Source organism: Dromiciops gliroides, chromosome 2, assembly GCF_019393635.1.
Source record: "Dromiciops gliroides isolate mDroGli1 chromosome 2, mDroGli1.pri, whole genome shotgun sequence".
Lineage (NCBI taxonomy): Eukaryota > Metazoa > Chordata > Mammalia > Microbiotheria > Microbiotheriidae > Dromiciops > Dromiciops gliroides.
In genome coordinates, this window is record NC_057862.1 from 665,050,886 (window position 1) to 665,073,482 (window position 22,597).

The 22,597-nt window shown below is 43.2% G+C and overlaps 1 protein-coding gene across 2 annotated transcripts in view; it reads left to right on the top strand.

The window, feature by feature from the left end:
* Positions 1 to 22,597, top strand: part of REEP1 (receptor accessory protein 1) — a 159,667-nt gene that overhangs the window by 80,590 nt on the left and 56,480 nt on the right. For both annotated transcript variants that reach the window (XM_043983683.1, XM_043983682.1), the window contains exons 3-5: positions 8,519 to 8,595; positions 15,726 to 15,846; positions 18,823 to 18,936. In XM_043983683.1, coding sequence (XP_043839618.1) covers positions 8,519 to 8,595; positions 15,726 to 15,846; positions 18,823 to 18,936 — 312 coding nt within the window. The remainder of the gene's footprint in view (positions 1 to 8,518; positions 8,596 to 15,725; positions 15,847 to 18,822; positions 18,937 to 22,597) is intronic.

Here is a 22,597-nt window from a genome sequence, read left to right on the forward strand (position 1 = left end):
CTCAGGTCCTCCTGACTCCAGGGCCGGTGCTCTATCCATTGCGCCACCTAGCTGCCCCTATCACTTGCTTTCTTTGAGGCATTAATGCCCTTCAGACCTGCCACCTGGTAAAGGGATTATCATTGTCCTGCTTGGCCTCAGGGGGGCAGAACCAGGGGCAGGACAGGTGCAAAGAAGCAACTTTAGCTTTGATATCTTTGCCTCAGAGTGGAAAGGGTGGCCTCAAGGTGAACAGCTCCCTCTGGCAGAGATCTGGGGCCAGAGGAGGCTGCTTGTTTTGTAGTCAATACAGGAGATTCAGAAAGGGGTTGGAGTAGATGACTCTGAGGACCCTCCCAGCTCTGAGTTTTTGGTAATGGATAAGTAGTTATTTCATGTGACTTATATTTACTTTGTGTGTATTAAATACATTACGTACCTTGCAGTTATACTTTAATTTTATGTATATGTTTTTTCTTTCCTTTTCCTTCTTCTTTCCCCTCCCCTTCCCTTCCTTCCCCTTCCCTTTGCAACTTCATAGTCCTACCAGGAATTCTGTATCATGACCTCTTTGTTAACCTGGTGAACCTGGATCCCTGTTCAGAATATTTGTAAATGCACAAAATACATAGTATTATGTATACCATAGAATATCTATAACAAAGAAAACAACTATATTGAATAAGTTATCAAAATATCTATCATCTATCATCTATATCTGTCTGTCTATCATCTATATCTATCTATCATCTATACCTATCATCTATATCTGTCTATAATCTATATCTATCATCTACATCTGTCTATCATCTATATCTATCTGTCTATAATCTATATCTATCTGTCATCTACATCTGTCTATCTATCATCTATATCTATCATCTACATCTGTCTATCATCTTTATCTATCTGTCTATCTATAATCTATATCTATCTGTCATCTACATCTGTCTATCTATCATCTATATCTATCATCTATATCTGTCTATAATCTATATCTATCATCTACATCTGTCTATCATCTTTATCTATCTGTCTATCTATAATCTATATCTATCTGTCATCTACATCTGTCTATCTATCATCTATGTCTATCATCTATATCTATCTATCATCTATATCTGTCTATAATCTATATCTATCATCTACATCTGTCTATCATCTATATCTATCTGTCTATCTATAATCTATATCTATCTGTCATCTACATCTGTCTATCTATCATCTATATCTATCTGTCTATCTATAATCTATATCTATCTGTTCATCTGTCATCTATATCTGTCTATCATCTACATCTATCTATCTGTCTGTCTGTCTGTCTGTCTGTCTGTCTATCTATCTATCTCTTCCATATATCTTTTTTTAAGTTCAGGGGCTCCACATGACCAGCCCTTGTCTGGATAAAATGAAAGGTTAAGTGACATTCTCCAGGTCAGGCAGCCAGTATGTTTCAGAGGGAGAATCTGAACCCAAGTCTTCTGAGGCCAGCTCACCTTGCACTGCCCCTGTTGGTTCTGCTGGTAGAATATAACGTCCTTGAGGGCAGGGGTTGTTTAATTTTTGTCTTTGTATCCTAATTTACCCAGCCCATCATAGTCACCTGATCAATTAATTAGTTGTTAATTAGTTGATCATTTTAAGGCAACTGGTGGCACAATGGATAAAACGTGGGTCCTAGAGTCAGGAGGACTCACCTTTGTGAGTTCAAATTTGGCAGTCACTTCACCCTGTTGGCCTCAGTTTCCTCATCTGTAAAATGGAGATATTAGTAACTGTAGTACTTGCCTTGTAGGGTTGTTGTGAGGCTCAAATATAGGGGTGAGTCATTTCTCCCTCAGTCACAGTTTTCACATCTGTAAAATGGGAGAGTTGCACTAGATCACCTTCCTGTTTAAAAACCTGGGGGCGTTCCACCGTATGTAGCAGGAGCTCCTGGTCTTTTCTGTGTGATGGCCCCCTTTGATGATAGTCTGTGGAAGCCCATGGACCCCTTCTCAGAACTGTTTTTAAATGCATAGAATAAAATACACAGGGTTACAAAGGAAACCAACTACATTGAAACAGCTATCAAAATATTAAATAAATGTTAAGCATTCAATAATATTTTTAATGAATTAAATAAAACACAGGATTAAAAAGGAAATGAATTATATTGAAACACTTAAAATGTTAAACATATGTTAAATATAAAAAAAAATTGAGGGGGGCGGGCAATGAGGGTTAAGTGACTTGCCCAGGGTCACACAGCTAGTAAGTATCAAGTGTCTGAGGCCAGATTTGAACTCAGGTCCCCCTGAACCCAGGGCTGGTGCTTTATCCACTGTGCCACCTAGCTGCCCCCTAAATATCAAATTTAAAATTAAATGTTCTAAATAACACAAATTTTTTTAAATTGATGTCAAAATTTGTTTTTACATGTAATTTGGAAAGAAAATAAAATTCTAAATTCTAAAGAAAAAAAAATGTTCTAAACGTATAAAACAAGTTACAAAGGAAACTATATTGAAATACCATCACCAAAATGTTAAATCATTGTTAAATTACTATTACATTAAAATTTAAATAAGGCTTTAAATGCATAAATGTTTTAAGTAAATAAAAACAGAATTACAAAGGAAACAGCTTAAACTCAAATACAGTTATCAAAATATTTTTAAAAACAAGTTTTAAGCCCTCAGCTTAAGCACCCCTGGTCTATGGAATAAAATCCAAGGTCCTTGGCCCAGCATTCTGGCTCTGTCTTTGATCCTGGGATACCTGCCACCTGGGTAAATCTGTGCCAGTGTGTTGGGGGGGGGGGATCTGCTCCTTAAGGGAGTAGCTAGGTGATGCTGTGGATAGCGCAGACTTGGAGTCAGGAAGACCCAAGTTCAAATCCGACCTCAGACACTTGCTAGCTGCGTGACTCTGGGCAGGTCACTTCACCCTGTTTGCCTCAGTTTCCTTATCTGTAAAATGAACTGGAAGAGGAAATGGCAAACCTTTCTTAGTATCTCTGCCAAGAAAACCCCAAAGAGGGTCACAAGAGGACTGAACAACAACGCCTGCTCCTTAGACCTGGGTCCTCATTGGCCAGTGTCTGCCCCGCCCCTCCCTGCGCCCTCCCACCCCCACCCCCCCACCTCTCTCCCCATACCCTTGCCTCATCCATTTCCCCAGGTTGGTGGCTAAAGAATGAGCCGGGCCTGGCGTCTTTGCCATCAGCCGCAGGCATCGATTGTAAGCGTGTGACATCTCACCCAGAGCCCTGCCGAGTGAGTCAGTAATTGGGGACGCAGAGGCCTATTAAATGATGTCCTTTTCATGAGGGCTGACATTTGGGCCATTATTAGCTAAGTCACCCCTTCATTAGCGATGCTGCCTGCTGTGTCCCTGAGCTGACGCTGTCCCTGGTGTTTGCAACGTCCACATCTCCTGACTTTTTCCAAAGGGTCTCATCCTCCCTGGGAAGGAATGCTCGGCTTAACTGCTGAGTAATTTCCTTGATGCTCATTTGTTCACATAACAACTACTTCCCGAGCTCACACTGGCGACCGACTCTCCATGACCCCATTTGGCGTTTTCTTGGCAAAGATGCTGGAGTGGTTTGTCATTTCCTTCTCCAGCTCATTTTACAGATGAGGAAACTGAGACAAACAGGGTGAAGTGACTTGCCCAGGGTCACACAGCTAGGAAGTACCGAATTTCAACTCAGATCTTCCTGATTTCAGGCCCAATGCTCCACCCATTTTACCATTCAGATTCTAGACTTTAGAGTAAGAGTAGGTACCTATCCTTGAGTACATTTTAATATCCTGTAGTAATATCTCTATGTGTGTAATCAGTATCTTAAGGTTTGCGAAAGTGGGAGATATCTTATTTTATTGGCGTCTCCTAGCAACCTTGGGAAGCCATATTGCATATTTCATCATTCCCCTTTTAATAATAATAATAACAGCAACAACGGCAACAATAGGTAGTGTTTATATAGTGCTTTAAGGTTTACAAAGTGTTTTATACATATTAACTCCCTTGATTTTTACTACCCTGTAAGGTAGTTGCTATTATTACTCCTATTTTACAGATGAGTAAACAAACCGAGGAACAGAGAGGTTAAGTGACTTGCCTAGAGTGACACAGATAGCAAGGATCTGAAGCAGGATTTGAACTCAGGTCTTCCTGATCCCCAAGTCCCACACCCTATTCATTATGCCTTTTTTGCTGTTGTTGTTCAATCGTGTTTGACTCTTTATGACTCTTTGGACTGCAGCATGCCAATACTGTCCTTGGGGTTTTCTTGGCAGAGATACTCTAGTGATTTGCCATTTCCTTATCTAGCTCATTTCACAGATAAGGAAACTGAGGCAAACAGAGTTAAGTGACTTGCCCAGGATCATGCAGTTAGTAAGTGTATGAGGCCAGATTTGAACTCAGGTCCTTCTGACTCCAGGCCCCCAGGTTTCTATCCATTGAACCACCTAGCTGCTTCCATTTTTAGGTGAGGAACCAGCTGCAGAGAGGTGAGTTAAGTGACTTGCCCACAGTCACACAACTAGTAAGAGACAGGATTGGAATCCAGGTTTTTCTGACTCCTGATGTAGCTGCACTCCAGCCATACAGTCATGGGAGGCCTTAGGCTTGGTGCTATAGGAGTACAGAGAAGAATAAGACCATCTTCCCCTTCAAGAATCAACAGTCCGATAGGAGGGGAAAGTCAAGTCCACCAATAATGCACATTCAAAGTAGCACATGGAAAGTGTCTTTGGGCTTAAAAAAAAAAAAGATTAAATAACACATATTTGAATAAGGTCAGAGACAGAGAGAAATTCTCCATACATATTCAAAGATGAAAAGCAGGAGTTTTGTGGTAGCAAGGAAGTAGACATAAAATGAGTGCCCATGATTTGGGCAATAGTAAAACTAATTGTGGTTTGTAAATGTAATGGACATGACTCATCTCCAATTCCCCCTTCTATGGAAGGCCTTTCCTGGCTCCCCCTTCCCTCAGTGACTTGGGGTTTCTCTTCTGAGGTTATCTGGCTTCTACTTTGCACGTTTCTTGTATTTGTTTATTTCTATACATGTTTTCTCCCCCATTAGAATGTAAGTTACCTGAAGGCAGGGACTGGCTTTGCTTTTTTCATTTATCTCCAGTGCTTAGCAAAGTGCCTAATACATAGTAAGCACTTAATAAATTCATGGTGATTGACTGGATTATTGCTATGCTGTTCGATATGATGAACATAAGAAATTCTGAGAAACCTGGGAAGAATTATGTGAACTGATGCAGAATGAAGTAAGCAAAACTAGAAAAATACCATCCACAAAGCCTACCACAATGTAAAAGAAGGGGGAAATTCAATACAACAAATTGAATAGGGGGTAGCTAGGTGGATAAAGCACTGGCCCTGGATTCAGGAGGACCTGAGTTCAAATCCGGATCAGACACTTGACACTTACTAGCTGTATGACCCTGGGCAAGTCATTTAATCTTCATTGTCAAGCAAAAAAAAAAAAGTCACCTAACAAATTGAATAATATGTGATTATAATGACCAAGTTTGGCCCTGGAAGAGAGAATTCTTTTCCCTCCATCCCCAACCCCTTTTACTTCTAGTGTCTTCCTTCTGTTAATTCTTTCTGATTTAGCCTGTATAAAGATTGCTTTTTAATATATTTGTTTGCACGTTGTCTCTCCCATTAGACTGTAAGCTTCTTGAGGGCAGGGACTATCTTTTGCCTCTTTTTATATCCCCAGCACTTAGCTCAGTGCCTGGCACATAGTAGGACCTTAATACATGCTGATTCATTAACTGGAGGCATGAGACCTCCATGAGTATGGAATTTTGTGTGTGCTGTCAAGCACCACTGATGCTTTGGTTGACTTTATTGAACTGTTGTTTTAAGTTAAAAACATTTTTTAATGTTACAATGGAAAGTTTGATGATGGGGAAAGTGGGGACATATTTGGAAATCAATCTGCTAGAAAGGTGAAAGACATCAATAAAATCTTTCCCTGGGGCAGCTAGGTGGTGCAGTGGATAGAGCACTGGCCCTGGAGTCAGGACCTGAGTTCAAATCCGGCCTCAGACACCTAACACTTACTAGCTGTGTGACCCTGGGCAAGTCACTTAACCCCAATTGCCTCACTAAATAAATTAAAGCTTTCCCCAATCCCCAAAGGGAAAGGCAAACATAGCACCCCAAAAGCTTCCTGTAGGTATCTAATGTCATAATCTTTTGCTCATAAGCCACCATTTTCCTTCTGAATCTCCACCAGCCAGTTCCACATACATGACCATAATGTGAAAGGGATATTTACTTAGAGTATAATTAAAGGTAGATCCCAAGAATTAAAATGAAGCAGCAAATATATCTGTGGCCCATTTCCCCAAATCACCCTTCCTACCACATGTAGATCCATTGGAGTTCAAAAGAAAACAGAGGCCTTCCTGCTGAACAGGGAAGGCCTCGTGAAGAAATGAACTTTGAAGAGGGGCATTGAAGGATGGGTTTTAATAAATGGTGATGTAAGGGGAGTGGGCATCCCTGGTGAAAGGGATGGCATGATCAGAGGCAAGAAGGTGTCCAGTTTAGAGCTGGAAAGAACCTTAGAAGTTTTTGGGGTTTTTTTTTAGTGAGGCAATTGGGGTTAAGTGACTTGCCCAGGGTCACACAGCTAATAAGTGTTAAGTGTCTGAGGCTGGATTTGAACTCAGGTACTCCTGACTCCAGGGCCAGTGCTCTATCCACTGCGCCACCTAGCTGCCCTGACCTTAGAAGTTTTTTGTTTTTGTTTTTGTTTTTTTGCAGGGCAGTGAGGGTTAAGTGACTTGCCCATGGTCGCACAGCTAGTGTCAAGTGTCTGAGGCCAGCTTTGAACTCAGGTCCTCCTGAATCCAGGGCCGGTGCTTTATCCACTGCACCACCTAGCTGCCCCAACCTTAGAAGTTTTAAACTCCTTACTTTACACATGGGGAGACTGAGGCTCAGAGAAGCTAAGTGATTTGTCCAGAGTCATATAGCATCTGAGACAGAATTTGAATCCAGATTTTCTTGACTCCAAGCCCAGTTCTTTATCCACTTAACATGCTGCTTCTTGAGGGAGTAGTAATAATAATGATAATAGAATTCATATAGTGCTTTATGCTTTACAAATGTATTCTCATTTGATGCACACAAGAACCCTGCAAGGTAGGTGCTCTTATTATCCCCATTTTATGGACCAGGAAACTGAGGTAGACAGAAGTTAAGTGACTTGAACAGAGTCACAAAGCTAGTAAATGTCTGATGCTGAATTTGAATCCAGGTCTTCCTGACTGCAAGGATGCTTTTTAGCCACTGTACCACCCTGCTATAGGGGATAAAACTAGAAAAATAGACCAGGATTGGATTGTGGAAGGCACTGAATACCAAACTGAGGCATTTAAATTTTATCCTAAAGACCACCTAATACCATCAAAGATTTCTAAATAAAGTTACATTTACATAGTACTTTAAGGTTTGTACTTACATTAATTCATTTGTTCCTCACAGTAACCCTGTAATGTAGGAATTATTGTTATCCTCATATAGATGAGAAAACCAAGGCCCAGCAGAGTTAAATGACTTGCTTAGGGTCATAGAACAAGTAAGTTAGTAAGCTTAGTAAGGAAAAGCATCAGGATTTGAACTCAGGTCCTTCTGACTACAACTCTAGTACCCTCTATTACACCCTGTTGCTTCTCACAGTCATGAGATGTTAATTACACTTAGTTACTCTTTTGAGTAACATGTTACTAAGTAACATCCTCTTTTTACAGATGAGGAAGCAGGCTCTGAAAGGGTAGATTATGTACCTGGTTCTATAGGAAGCACCAGATGTGATATTAAAAAGCAGGTCTTCCTGATTCCAATTTCTTCAGTCCATAGACATGTATAAGATGTATTTGGACCAGGGCAGGAGGGGTGGGGAACAGGAGGAAGAGACACCATTAAAGGAACCTATTAAAATATTTTCAGACCCTTCCCCTCTAAGGCAGTGAAAATCTTGGAACTCCTTTGTAGAAAGTTGTAGGGTTAAGGGTCTGATTTATAAGGATAAAAGGAACCAGGTATGAGAGGTTGGGGAGCCAAGTCCAGCATCTGAGAGAAGAGGTGTCCCAGTTCTGTCCACAAGGGCCCCTGCAGTGAGGCCAATGTACCAGTCAGCAGTTCAACCTGGTTACTTTGATTGTAGGTTAGCACCCCGGCTCTGGGCCTAGGGTTCCTCCTGGGAGTCTGCAGGGGTTCCAGGAATGTTGTCAAGCCCAGGCATGAGGTCCTGTAATCTCAATTCTCCCCAGCTTCCACCTAGGTTTCCAAGTGGACTATGGAAACACGCTAGGTTTTTTTTTCCTAGGCACTGCAAACCAAGACAGACCCAGATCTGCCTTTAGAGAGGAGTGTGAGGAATAGGAAGGGGGAGCCGATCTTAGCCTGGAAGACTGCTTGAGCTTATGGCTGGCCTGACGCTGTGGGAGGTTGGACAAGTCCTTCCCTCCTCTTCTCATCAGACTGGTTGTTTTCTCTCCCGACAGGTAAAATGGATGATGTACTGGATTATATTTGCACTTTTTACAACAGCAGAGACATTCACGGATATCTTTCTTTGCTGGTGAGTGATGGCTCCAATGGGGGAATGGGGAGGAGTGGTGATTAAGAACATTTTTCTGGTAACACCAGAAGCAAACATTGATCGTGCTGCTGGGAAGTTTGGGAGAGGGAAGGAAGAGGACATTGGACCAAACATAGGCTTATGGACTAAGAGATGGAAAGGACCTCAGGTCTAACCCCATCATTTTACAGGGGATGAAACTGAGGCACTCATTTGCCCTTGACTTGCTCAAGGTCACATAGCTAGTACACGTCTGAGGTGAACTTTGAACCCACGTTTACTCGGTTCCACGTCCAGTGCCCCCTACCCTGCATGACAATACAGCGACTCTTACCCAGCAGCCTCTGTGTGAAGTTCTTCCAGGGTGCTGAGAAACAACGAAATTCAAGTCTGTGGTTCTGGTCTCAGACAACTTTGCTTCCAAGACAGTCTATTTCCACCAAGGTTCTTCCTTGCCTTATATTTCAGTCCCACTTGGGGACATATAGATGTCAGCCCCTCTCTCCCCTGTGTCAGAGAGGTGAGGGTCTACTAGGACAGAACGTTGCATACCTTTTCAGATATGGTCACAGTACTGGATGTTTTTGTTTGTTATTTTTTGCTGCAAGGAAGGATTCACTCTTGTGTTGGAGAGAGGCCCTGGATCCTCTTATTACCTCTACCTGAGGACTGGGCTTGAGTTTCCAAGTGGACTATGGAAACACTGGCTTTTTCCTAAGTTCTGAAAACTAAGACAGAATCAGATCTGCCCAAAGTCTTCACAACACTTGAGGTGGGAGAGGATGAAATAGGAGAAATGTCCTTTTTTTTTTTTAATCAATTTTTATTCAATGAACAAAAACTGATTTTCTCTTCCTCTCTGCTCCCCTCATCCCCATTGGGGAAAATAAGGAAGAAAAACCAAACCCTTGTAACAGATATACAATACAACAATAAACACATAAACAAACAATCACAAAGAATTTTTTTAAAAACTTGTAACAAATACACATTAAACAATTAAACAACATAAATAAACAATCAAATAAACAATTTTTTTAAAACCCTTGTAACAAATATATATATATATGGTCAGGCAAAACAGATCACTTCATTGACCATGTCCAAGAAACCCGTGTCTCTGCCCCCTGAATCCATCTTCCTGCTGGGGGGATGTGGGGAGCAGGCTTCATGTTCAGTCTTTGGGAATCAGGGCTGGTCACCACATTGATCCGAGTTCTTAAGACTTTCTCTCTCTCTCTCTCTCTCTCTCTCTCTCTCTCTTTTTCCGGGGCAATGAGGGTTAAGTGACTTGCTTGCCCAGGGTCACATAGCTAATAAGTGTCAAGTGTCTGAGACTGAATTTGAATTCAGGTCCTCCTGAATCCAGAGCTGGTGCTTTATCCACTGCACCACCTAGCTGCCCATTCTTAAGACCTTCAAAGTTGTTTGTCTTTACTCTTTGTTATGGTAGAAATTGTTCTCCGGGCTCTGCTCACTTCATTCTGCCTTTTGTCATTTCTTATAGTACAGTAGTATGCCTTTACATTCATACACCATAATGTTCAGCCATTCCCCAATTGATAGGGACTCCCTCAGTTTCCAGGGTTTTGCTACTTCAGAAAGAGCTGCTAGAAATATTTTTGTATGTATGGGCCCATTTCCTCTTTGAGCTCTTTGGGATGTCTGTCTGTTGGAGATAATCACTAGGTGGGCAGCTGAATAGAGCACTGGCCCTGAAGTTGGGAGGATCTGAGTTCAAATTTGACCTCAGACACTCACTAGCTGTGTGACGCTGGGCAAGTCACTTAACTCCTCATTCCCTTAAACATCAGAGGCCATCTCCAGTTGTTCTGATCTATACCTTGCCACTGGACCCAAATGGCTCTGAAGGAGAGAGTGAGGTTTGTGACCTTGCACTGCCCTCCCTCACTTAAATCCAATTCATTTGGGGGGAGGGGGGAGGCAATTGGGGTTAAGTGACTTGCCCAGGGTTACACAGCTAGGAAATGTCAAGTGTCTGAGGCTAGATTTGAACTCAGGTCCTCCTGAATCCAGGGCCAGTGTTCTATCCACTGTGCCACCTAGCTGCCCCTACTTAAATCCAGTTTATGCAAGTCATGAATCCCCCCAATTCCATAGTCCTCTTCTAGAACAAAGGACAAATGACAAGAGCAGCAGCACTAGGTCAGAGTAGGTGCATACTTCAGTAACTACTGAGGAAAAGCCATCAGTCGATAGAAGGCATGAGTTGGCCTCAAATGTGAGCTGGGAAAAGCACTTGACCTCTGTCTGTTTCAGTTTCCTCACCTCTAAAAGGGAGCTCATAATACCTTCCAGGGTTGTTATGAGGATCAAATGAGAGAACATTTGTAAAGCCCTTAGCACAATGCCCAGCACATAGTAGGTGCTCAATAAATGCTTATTTCTATCATTCCTTCCTTCATAATTGCAAATTGCTTTCCGGGATGGATAAACTCATTTGCACTCCACCAACTGTGTATCCATGTGCCTATCTTTCCTTAGCCCCTCCAGCACTGGGTCTAGATGTCCTCTGAAAAGCTGACATCTCTTGCCTCTTATTGGCACTAGGAATGTCTCATAATTAAAAATAAAGCTTCCTCATTCTGGAAGGGTGAGTGTGTAAACCACTGGACATGGGGAGCCTGCTCAAAATGCAAGGAGGCAGTGGAATCTCAGGGTATTTTTGAAAATCAGCAAAGTATTTGGAGCAATGATTCATAATCTTTCTGGAGAGAGCACCAGATTCAGAGTAAGAAGACAAGGGTTCAAATCCTATCTCTTCCACTTATAGGAGATCACTTAGTTCCTCTGAGCCTCAGTTTCCTTATCTATAAAATGGGGAGATGGAGGTGGTGGAATTAATTGACCTCCAAGGATTGTTCTAGCTCTGACCTTGCTAGGAAGAGGGAGTGGGGAGCTGTTATCTGTGTCATCCTTGGCTTCCTGGTTTCTTGGAGGTGGTGGGCCTGGGCAAAGGCCATTGGCAACTTAAGCTCAGTCCTTAAACTGAGGGATGGGCTTGCCTTGGGAGGCTCAGGTTCTTTGTTACTTCATCCCTGGAAACTTCCCCTCTGTGGCCCTGACTGTTCAGATCAGCTGTTGTCTATCTGCCTGCACATCTCTCCCATGGCTGAAAGAATAGCAAACTGTTACCTGGAACAGTTGGGCTGGCAGTGCCCAGAGGCAGGGTTTTCTCTTCAGAGGCACTTCTCCTGACCTTGATGTTTTTTTTGTGGTGGGTTAGACAAGGAGTCTATATGGAGGGGGGCTTTATTTCCAAGCCAGATCTCTTCCCTGGCAGGGGTGCCTTGGGGTTTTCACCTTGGTGTTCTTGGAGAGAGAGAAAAGAGGAGTGTGTTGGGGGGGGGGAAGTGTATGTGGTGTGTGAAGTATGTGAGTATGTATGTGTGTGATGTGTGAGTATGTATGTTATACGTTTTGCATGGTGTTCATTGTGTGTTTGGATATGTGAGTATGTGTGTATGCACTGTCTGAGTGAGTGTGATGTTTGAGTGTGTTAGTATGTATGTATTGTGTGTGTTGTGTTTGTATATGGTATGTGTATAGTCTGTATGTGTTGTATGTGTGTATGTGTGTGAGTATGTAGTTATGTTTGTGTGTTTGTATGTTATGCAAGGTGTCACAGGGGAAAAGGTGAGGGTCCTTAGGTATTCCTCTGTGAAGAATTACACTCTTTAACACAGTTCAATTAGAATTAAAATGGTCTTTTATTTGACACTAGAGAAAGTTACCAAGTTAAAGACTTCACCCCGGGGGTAGAAGGTGATTTAGAAACATCCTCCTCCCAGAACAGAAGGAGGGCAAAAGCTTTATAGAGAGTAGATAGGGTGATCACCTGAAAAAGGAAAGTTCCTTGGAGGGGGGGGGGGGGGAGCTTGGATGCTTGTCATATTCCTGAGAGTCAGGGGGATTTTTCGATTTGAAATGATGGTCCTGACCTCGGGGTTATCTCTGTTTCCTAGCTCTGGTCAGGTAGTAGCCACACCTAACTGACTTTCCTGCTATAGAATTTTATCTCCCCTTACTTCTTAGGTGTGTCTGTCCTGATATCTAGTTAGTCAATGTAAACTTTAATAGTCCCTTGATTCCTCCATATGTCTGTCCTGTTGTCTGGTCATCTTTGGTTTTGCTTCTCACAGGAGAAACTTCTTCTGATTTATCCTAAGCCCATGTCACATGATGTGCGTTGTGTGTTTAGATATGTGAGTAAGAATGTATGTATTGTGTGTGTGGTGTTTGTATATGGTGCTGTGGGGACCAATTTTTAATTGGGAAGTGTTAGCTAAGTGGCTCACCACAATATTGGGGCAAAGAAGGAGACCGGCAGCCTCTCTCAAAACAGAACAGGATTTATTTTAACAAGAACGAACTTAAAAAAAAATGCAAACAGGATCAGTAGGATCAAAGGAAAGGAAATTATACAACCTGAAAAAATACCACTGACCAGGAATCAGCTGAGAATACACAGCCCCGCTCCTGTCGCCTTCCAGCTAGAATGCCGAATTCTCCCCATTCCCAGAAACCCCACACAGCCCCCAACCAATTGTCTGGCCGCTCTGACAGTCACATGACTGCCCTCACTAGGTTTCCAATCATTATAATTTTGCCAGGCTCATGTAGGCATCGGCGAGTGGTGATGATGTGAGGTGCCAGAGCCATGGCAACAGCTACAACCAGTGAGTGGAACACTGTGCGGTTTGTGGAGCCCCAGGCCAGTGCACACCAAGGCATAAAAACCTCAAATAACAATTAATTCTTTACAATGCATAGATATGTTGTAGATGTGTACATGTGTGTAAGTATATTTGTTGTGTATATGGTGTGTGTGAGGGTATGCTATGTGTGAATGTATGTGAGTGTGCTGTTTGTAGTATCTGTGTGTTGGCATGTATGAGTATGTATGTATGTGTATGAATATGTGGTTTCTGACTGCAGATCACAACAGAGAGGATCTGGATAGCTGTTGGTTCTAACCTACATAAAAGAACATGGATCTCATTCATACAATCATAGCTTTAGAACTGGAAGGGAGGGGCAGCTAGGTGGCACAGTGGATAAAGCACCAGCCCTGGATTCAGGAGGACCTGAATTCAAATCCAGCCTCAGACACTTGACATTTACTAGCTTTGTGACCCTGGGCAAGTCACTTAACCCTCATTGCCCAGGAAAAAAAAAGAACTGGAAGGAATATTAGAGGCCCTCTAGTCTATCCCCTCCATTTCACAGATGAGGAAACCGAGGCACACAGAATCTAACATAGGTAGTGAGTGGTATAGCCAGGAATTTGAACCTGTCTTTCCATTATTCCATGCTGCCTCAATTTAATTCAATCCAACAAATTAAAGACACTAGAAATACAGAAACAAAGCTCAGTCAATTAAGCATTTATTAGGCACTTACTGTATTACATTAGCTGTGTGACCCTGGGCAAGTCCCTCAGTTCTTCATCTGTAAAATGGGGACACACTGGAGAAGGAAATGGAAAACCCCTTCAGTATCTCTGTCAAAAAAAACCCCTGTGGATTTTGTCTCACATAGAGTCAGACACAACTGAACAACAGCAATTTTAGAGCTGAGGAAACTGAGGCAAAAGTGAAGTGACTTGCCCATGGTCATACATCTTGTAAGTGGCTGAGGCCAGATTTAAACTCAGGTCTTCCTGACTGTAGGCCCAGCACTCTATGTACTGAGCCACCTGGTTGCAGGAAGGGGAATGATGTATAATGAGACTGGAAAGTAAGCTAGAATCCAGTTGTGAAGGATTTAAAAAGTGTTATCCTGGGAGCAACAGGAAGCCATTGTATAAGCAGACCTCAGAGTATCGAACTTGTCTTGGGGTTTATTGAACTCACCAGTAAGGAATCCCCACCCAGGCAGTAGAGACTCCCCCCAAAGGATGAAAGGACAAAGCTTAAACCATAAAGAAGTGGGGAGGCTTCAGGCAAAAGGAAATTGGGAAGGGATGTTCCAAGAGCTGGCTGATTAGATAATGTACCTTGGCCAAACCTATTGCTGAAATCCGGGAATCTTTGAAGTGGCCCAGAACAGCTTCTACACAGAACCACTCAGGATGTTCTTGTGGAGGGGCCACTGGGGCAGGGAGCTCAGGGAGAAGGTCTTTTCATTGGCAAGCTAATGAGACCTGTGAAAGGCCTTAGCTTAAAAGGGCCAAGGTCTCCCACTGCATCCAGGGCCCCCTCTGGTCATCCTGGATGGCCCTGGAGGAGAGAGTGAAGCTGGCGAGCCTTCACAGCCCTCCTCACTTACACCCAATTCACTGCAAGTCATGACATCACCCCGACGTCATGGTCCTCTTTGAGAATAAAGGCCAAACAACAGCAGTAATGCTTAACAGGTGATGGAGACAGTTCTGCTCAGCTCACCGAGACTGAGGGAGCTGTGCTCAGTCTGAAGTCCATGAGAGTCACGGGCAGACCCGTACTTTGGCAGCCACAAAGGATGGATCAGAACAGTCCCGGCCTCCAGGATAAACTTACATTCTATTGGGACCAGACCACATAAATTCAAGGTCATTAAAGGAGAATGAGAGCATGACCACTTGGAGGGAATCAGGGAAGACCTCCTGGAGGGGGTGGTCCCAGAGGCAAGCCTTGAAGGAAGATCAGAATAGAGAGGAGGAATCGAGGGTGGATTTTTACTGGATGAAGACCTGTCTTGATCTGGGCATGGGGGAAAGGATTGAGTAAATTCATGGACATACTGTGTCCCAGTTATAGAGGGCTTCATGGGGAAAGTCCTTGTGGCATTGGCCACAGACTAGAGTGCCTGATGGGGAAATCGTGTGAAATCAGGCTGGGAAGGTGGTTCGGAGCCAGCTTTTCATCAGGGAAACCCCAGCCATCAGGGAGACAATGTGAGACTTGCTCTGAAGGAAGATCTCTTGAGTTTTGATTGCAAAGCATTTCCAAGGGATCTGAAAGAAAAGGGAAGTCAGGGGTGGCAGGAGAGAGGTGGGAAGATGCAGTCTGCAGATTGATCTTGTGTCTGCGCTGGGAGCTTCCCCTGCCCTCCCCGTGGGAGGGACAGGACAGAGGATGCCAGAGATGGCTTTTTAACAGAATGCCTCTTTTCTTAACCATCTCCAGGTTCCCCTTCTATTATGAACTAAAAATAGCCTTCGTGGCCTGGTTGCTGTCTCCTTACACAAAGGGCTCCAGCCTCCTCTACAGGAAGTTTGTGCATCCTACGCTATCATCAAAAGAAAAGGTAATTGTGGTGCCCCCCCACCCCATGCCCTTCCTACCCCCAGTTTTCCTTCTTGTAAGAGGCCCATGATGGGGTAGTGGGGGGTAAAGTGGAGAGAAGAACGAAATACATTGGAGAAATACTGATGTTACAGTGAAAGGGTCCTGCAAGAGCTTCTCTGACCACCAACCTACCCCCTCGAGGTGGCTCCCCCTCCTTTGGCTCTCCCTAACCTCCCCTCCTCCCCAGTCCAGGAGTTCTTCTGACCTGTCTTGAACTAACATCATTGGACATCATAGACTTTGAGCTAGAAGCGACCTTAGAGATCTCTAGTCCATGTCCTCCAATTTAGAGATGAAGTCGCAAGCTCAAGGAGGTTAACAGACTTGCCCATGATCATTTAGCTAGAGGTGAGATTTGAACCCAGGTCCTCTGACTCTAGGGCTGCTAGGTGGTACCATAGTGCACAGAGCACTGGGCTTGGAAGGAAGACTCCTTTTCATGAGTTCAAATCTAGCCTCAGACAGTTACTAGCTGTGTGACCCTGGGCAAATCACTTACCCCTGTTTGCCTCAGTTTCCTCATCTGTAAAATGAGCTGGAAAAGGAAATGACAAGCCAACCATTCCAGTATTTTTGCTAGGAAAACCCAAATGGGATCATGAAGAGATTGAAATGACTCAAACCCCACCCCCCAACACCACCTCTGACTTTAAGGCAGGGGATAGAGTGTTGGACTTGGAGTCAGGAAGACCTGAGTTCAACTTTGTCAAATGAGGTTACTTTTGTAAAGTGCTTAGCACAGTGACTGGCATATAGTTAGGTGCATAATAAATGTTTGTTTCCCCAAAGAATAGCCTGGTGGTGCAGTGGATAGAGATCTGTGCTTGGAGTCAGGAAGACCAGAGGTGAAATCTGGCCTCAGACACTTACTAGGTGGGTGACCCTGGGCAAGTCACTTAACCTCTCTTAGCCTGATTTTCCTCATCTGTAAAATGGGGTTAACAATAACATCTCCCTCCTAGAGTTGTGAGGATCAAATGAGATATTTGGAAAGAGGTTTGGAAACCTAAAGCACTATCTAAATGCTAGTTACTAGTACGAGGAGGTGGAGGAAGATTCTTTAACTCTTAAATAAACAAACAAAAACAGACCACTTACCTCTGTAGGTTGCCAATCTCCAGAAGAGGGATTCTTCATCTTTCTGGTTTCATGGAACCCTTTGGCAATCTGGTAAAGCCTGGGGACCCTTTCTCAGGATAATTTTTTTGTTGTTTTGTTTGTTTGTTTGTTTTGTTTTTTTGTGGGGCAATGAGAGTTAAGTGAATTGCCCAGGATCATGCCGCTAGTAAGTGTCAAGTGTCTGAGGCTGTATTTGAACTCAGTTCTCCTGAATCCAGGGTTGGTGCTTTATCCACTGTGCCACCTAGCTGCCCCCTCTCAGGATAATTTGTTTGTTTGTTTGTTTTTTAGCGAGGCAATTGGGGTTAAGTGACTTGCCCAGGGTCACACAGCTAGTAAGTGTTAAGTGTCTGAGGCCAGATTTGAACTCAGGTACTCCTGACTCCAGGGCCGGTGCTCTATCCACTGCGCCACCTAGCTGCCCCCTCTCAGGATAATTTTTAAAGAAATCATAAGTGAAGAAGCCGCTACATTTCACTTATAGGCTAATGAAAATAAAGTTGTAATTTTCTTTCCTGTCCAAGTCCATGGACCTCCCTGAGATCTGCCTTGTTGGAAAATTGGAGACAACTGCCTCGTAATTTGTCAGTGTTGCATAGAGATGTTTGTTTGTTTTGTGTGTTTGGCTCCTGGCTGCTCATTTAAAACACCCCTATCCAGAAGGGAGAGAGTCAGCTGATTATTACATTTCCCATGTGATCATTTACACTTTGGAAATGGACAGATGGTACACATGGAGGCTTAATTCTTTGATTGATTATTTAGACTTAAGAAAGTTATGGAAAAAAATGTTAATAATGCAGGTTTAACTTAAAAGCATGTCATGCATACATTCTCTCACCCCCACCCCCTGACAGCCCCTCATTGACCATTTACCAGCACACTCCTACTTCTGTCCCTCTTCTGCCATTTTCTTTCCTTCACACTCCAAATTCAATTCATTTCAACATATATATGTGTGTGTGTACGTATATATACATACATATGCATATGTATGTATGTATATACAAAAACACACATCTGTTGACTTTATATATTTCTATATCCATATCTATCTCTCTATATATATCTACACCTATCTCCATCCATCCATCTATGTATATATGTATGTATGCATGTATGTATCTATCTACATATCTATATATCATCTATCTATCTATCTAACCCCTACAATGCAATAAAAAAAATAACCCCAGACCCTGCCCCTGGGAGCTGCCATTCTACTGGAATGTAGGTTGGTGATTACACCACCAACGGATAATCTATTTACAGACATGAACACAATGTATTATTTTGTATCTAGTTTCTATCTAGTTTTCTCTGTACCAGTTGTTCTGCCTCTAGTAGACTAGAAGCTGCTTGAGGGCAGGGCTGTTTCATTTTTGTATTTCTACTCCCAGCACCTACCACAGTGCCTGGTACACAGCAGGTGCTTAATGAGTGCTTGCCCAATTGAATTGAACAAAGGGGCATAAATTATAGGATTTAGGATGAAGCTCAATCTATTTTGTTTTAATTTCAATTCAGGGAATAAAACAAGCATTTCCATAACAGTAAACCCCCCCCAAAAAAATAAATTAAGATGGTTGCATATGAAACTGCAAACCTATTTTACAGAGCAGGAAACTGAGGTCTAGGGATGCCAGGTGATGGCTGGTGAGCCACAGAGCCAGGTCATCTGGCTTCAGATCCAGCATTATTTCCCCTATCCCGGCCAGGACTCCAGTCCAGGCTATGGCACAGCCCCTGAGAAGTGGGGGTGGAGGGGGAGGAGAAAGGATTTAACACTCAGCTCAGTGTGTCTTTTGTTTCACAGGAAATTGATGACTGCCTGGTCCAAGCCAAAGACCGGAGCTATGATGCCCTTGTGCACTTTGGGAAGCGGGGGCTGAACGTCGCAGCCACGGCAGCGGTGATGGCTGCTTCCAAGGTAAACCCAGAGCTGAGCTGGGCAGATCTGCCCTGCCTTCCCTGCCCTGCCCTCCCCAGCTTCCTAAACCTCTCACCTCCAACCATTGGCTCAGGGTTCTTTGGCCACGGCCACAGAGAGCCAGGCACATCCCTGACCACTTGAGGAGTGGACCTAGGGCAGAGAAGCCCTCAGCTGGGGGGTCCAAGAGAGTGGGCGGAAAGAGGGAGGGGGCTGCCTTTCTTTCCCGAGCTGGGCTCTCTTTCCCGGCAGGTTTCACCAAAGAAAACAACAACAAAAATAGACAGATGTTGAGACTGTGAGAGGGAATAAATATGTGATCCCAATACCAAGCGATTGAGCAACGAAGAAGGACATTTGAAAAACCCAAATAAATCAGTCCTGGGCCTAGAAGTTTGGCGGGGGGGGGGGGGGGGGGGGGGCGGGGCGGTGTAGCTGTTGGAGGGAAGTAGGAGACTGCTTTTGGTGGGAGGGGGGAAGAGGGCATTTAAGCAGCTTCTTTTTCTCTCTTCTCCAAAGTCAGGTCCCTCTGGACCTTGTAGAATAATACTCTGTATTCAATAATATTCATTGGATTCTGTAAGGGATAGAGTTTGGGACTTGGAGTCTGGAAGAACTGAGTTCTAATCCCACTTTGGACTACTTCCTAGCTGTGTGACCCTAGATGCTGATCTCCAGTTTTCTCTTCTATAAAATGGAGATAATAATAGCACCTGCCTCGCAGAGTTATGAGGATCAAATGAGATGATGTATGTTAGGCTTGACTTTTTAACATTATTTTTATTGATGTTCTTTGTTTTTCTATCATATTAATTTTTTAACACATTCCTTCCCCCTCTCCTATCCAACAAGCCATCCTTCCGTTAACAAAGATGAAAAAAACAGGAAAGAAACTAACCAAGACATTAACTGTTTCTGACATCCAGGCGTAGTATATACAACATTACATACTCATTGCCCCGCCCTTACAGCCCCCCCACTTCTGCATATTTTCTCATCCCTCCTCCAAGTCCATTGTCAGTCATTATAATGATATATCAGTTATTTTGTTTTGTTTTTTTGTTTTTGTTTTTTTGCAGGGCAATGAGGGTTAAGTGACTTGCCCGGGGTCACACAGCTAGTAAGTGTCAAGTGTCTGAGGCCAGATTTGAACTCAGGTCCTCCTGAATCCAGGGCTAGTGCTTTATCCACTGTGCCACCTAGCTGCCCCCATATCAGTTATTAATATTATTAATATTAATGTTATTAGTAGTATTGCCATCAGCACTATCATCAGATAAGAGACCTCAAGGTCATCGCATCTACCCCTCTCCATTTTATAGACGTGAAAGCTGAAGCTGAGAGATGTTGCCCAGGGTCACACTGCTAGTAAGCCTCTAAGGCAAGATTTTGTCAGGGGGGAAATCGGGGGTGGGGGTAGGGGTGGGGGTGCGGGTGTCCTTAGGAATTCCTCTTTAAAGAATTACACCCTCTCATACACAAATCCAATTAAAATAGAATAACCTTTGATTTAGGTGCAAGAGAAAAAGACTAAGAGAGTTCTCTCAAGGGGAGATAGGTTAGAGACATAATTCTCTGAGATACCTATCTCCTCGAACAGGAGAAAAGCAAAAGCTTTTATAGATGGTAGATGGGTTGGACAGATTAGATGACCACCTGACAATGGAAAGTTCCCTGTGGGGTGTCGGGAAAGGCTTGAATGAGGACTTCTGGAGTTATCTCTGTCCCTTGGCACCCATCAGGCAGAAGCCACACCTAATGGGCTTATCTCCCTTACTTGTTAGGTGTGTCCATCCTGATAGCTTAGCCTCTCAAGGAGAGTTGCCCCAGACCCAAGTCCTTTAATTTAGCTAGCCAGTTTAAACTTTAATAGTCTCAAATTCCTTTATATGTCCCAACCCCATAACAATTTGAACCCAGATTTTCCTGGCTCCAAGGCCAGCACTCTATCCACTATTCCATGGTACCTCTCTATTTCTTTTGCTTCCTTTAATCTCTTTGTTATGTTGCTGTTTTCAACATTTACACAGCAATTTTAAATCCCTTTTCAACTATTTTCTTTTTTGTTGTTGTTTTTGTTTTTGTTTTGTTTTGTTTTTTAGTGAGGCAATTGGGGTTAAGTGACTTGCCCAGGGTCACACAGCTAGTAAGTGTTAAGTGTCTGAGGCCAGATTTGAACTCAGGTACTCCTGACTCCAGGGCCGGTGCTCTATCCACTGCACCACCTAGCTGCCCCTTATTTTCTTTTTTTTTAATTATAAAAGTATTTTGTTATTTTCCAGTTACATATAGAGATAGTTTTCAACATTTGGGGGGAGGTGCTGAGGCAATTGGGGTTAAGTGATTTGCCCAGGGTCACACAGCTAGTAAGTGTCAGGGGTCTGAGATCAGATTTAAACTCAGTTCCTCCTGAATCCAGGGCCAGTACTCTATTCACTGCACCACCTAGCTGCCCCTCGCCACCTAGCTTCTCCTACAACATTTGGGTTTTTTTGTTTTTTGTTTTTTGGGGGGGTTTGCAGGGCAATGGGGGTTAAGTGACTTGCCCAGGGTCACACAGCTAGTAAGTGTCAAGTGTCTGAGGCCGGATTTGAACTCAGGTACTCCTGAATCCAGGGTGGGTGCTTTATCCATTGCGCCACCTAGCTGCCCCCCAACATTTGTTTTTATAAGATTTCTAGTTTCAAATTTTTCTCCCTCGCTCCCCTCCCTCCTCCCCTCCCCAAGACATATGTATGTACAATATATGTGCAATATATGTACATATATGTACAATAACATTAAACATATTTCTGCATTAATCATGTTATAAGAGAAGAATCAGAGCAAAAAGGAAAAACCTCAAAAAAGAAAAACAACAGCACCAAAAATAAAAGAAATAGTATGGTTCAATCTGCATCCATATTCCACAGTTCTTTTTTTTTTCTTCTGGATTTGGAGAGCATTTTCTATCATGAGTTCTTTGGAACTATCTTGTACTGTTGTATTGCTGAGAAGAAATGTTTTCAACTATTTTCAGTGAAATACAATTCCCATCATTCAATCATTCAAGCAGGTGTGAACCTTAAAGGTCATCTTAGTCTAGTCATCTCATCTTATAAATCAGGAAACTGAGGCGCACGGAGGTTTAATAACTTGTTCAAGGTCACATGGGTAATGAGTGACTGACCAGGTCTTCTGACTCCAAATCCAGCAGTCTTTCCACAGTGGATAATCTGTCACAGGGAAATCGGTTGTGGGGGGTATGGGGATCCTTAAATATTCCTCTTTAAAGAATTACACCTAGGGGCAACTAGGTGGCACAGTGGATAAAGCACTGGCCCTGGATTCAGGAGGACCTGAGTTCAAATCCAGCCTCAGACACTTGACACTTACAAGCTGTGTGACCCTGGGCAAGTCACTTAAACCTCATTGCCCTGGGGGGGAAAAAAAAGAGAATTACACCCTCTCACACACAAATCCAATTAGAATAAAATAATCTTTTATTTAGGCATTAGAGAAAGGAGACTAAGAGAGAACTTCTCTCAAGGGGAGATGGTTCAGAGATGTTCTCTGAGATACTTATCTCCTCCAACAGGAGAAAGGCAAAAGCTTTTATATTGTTATTCTAATTTTTACTTTCATTTCTAATACCCACCAAGAATCTTTATTTTGTTTTGGT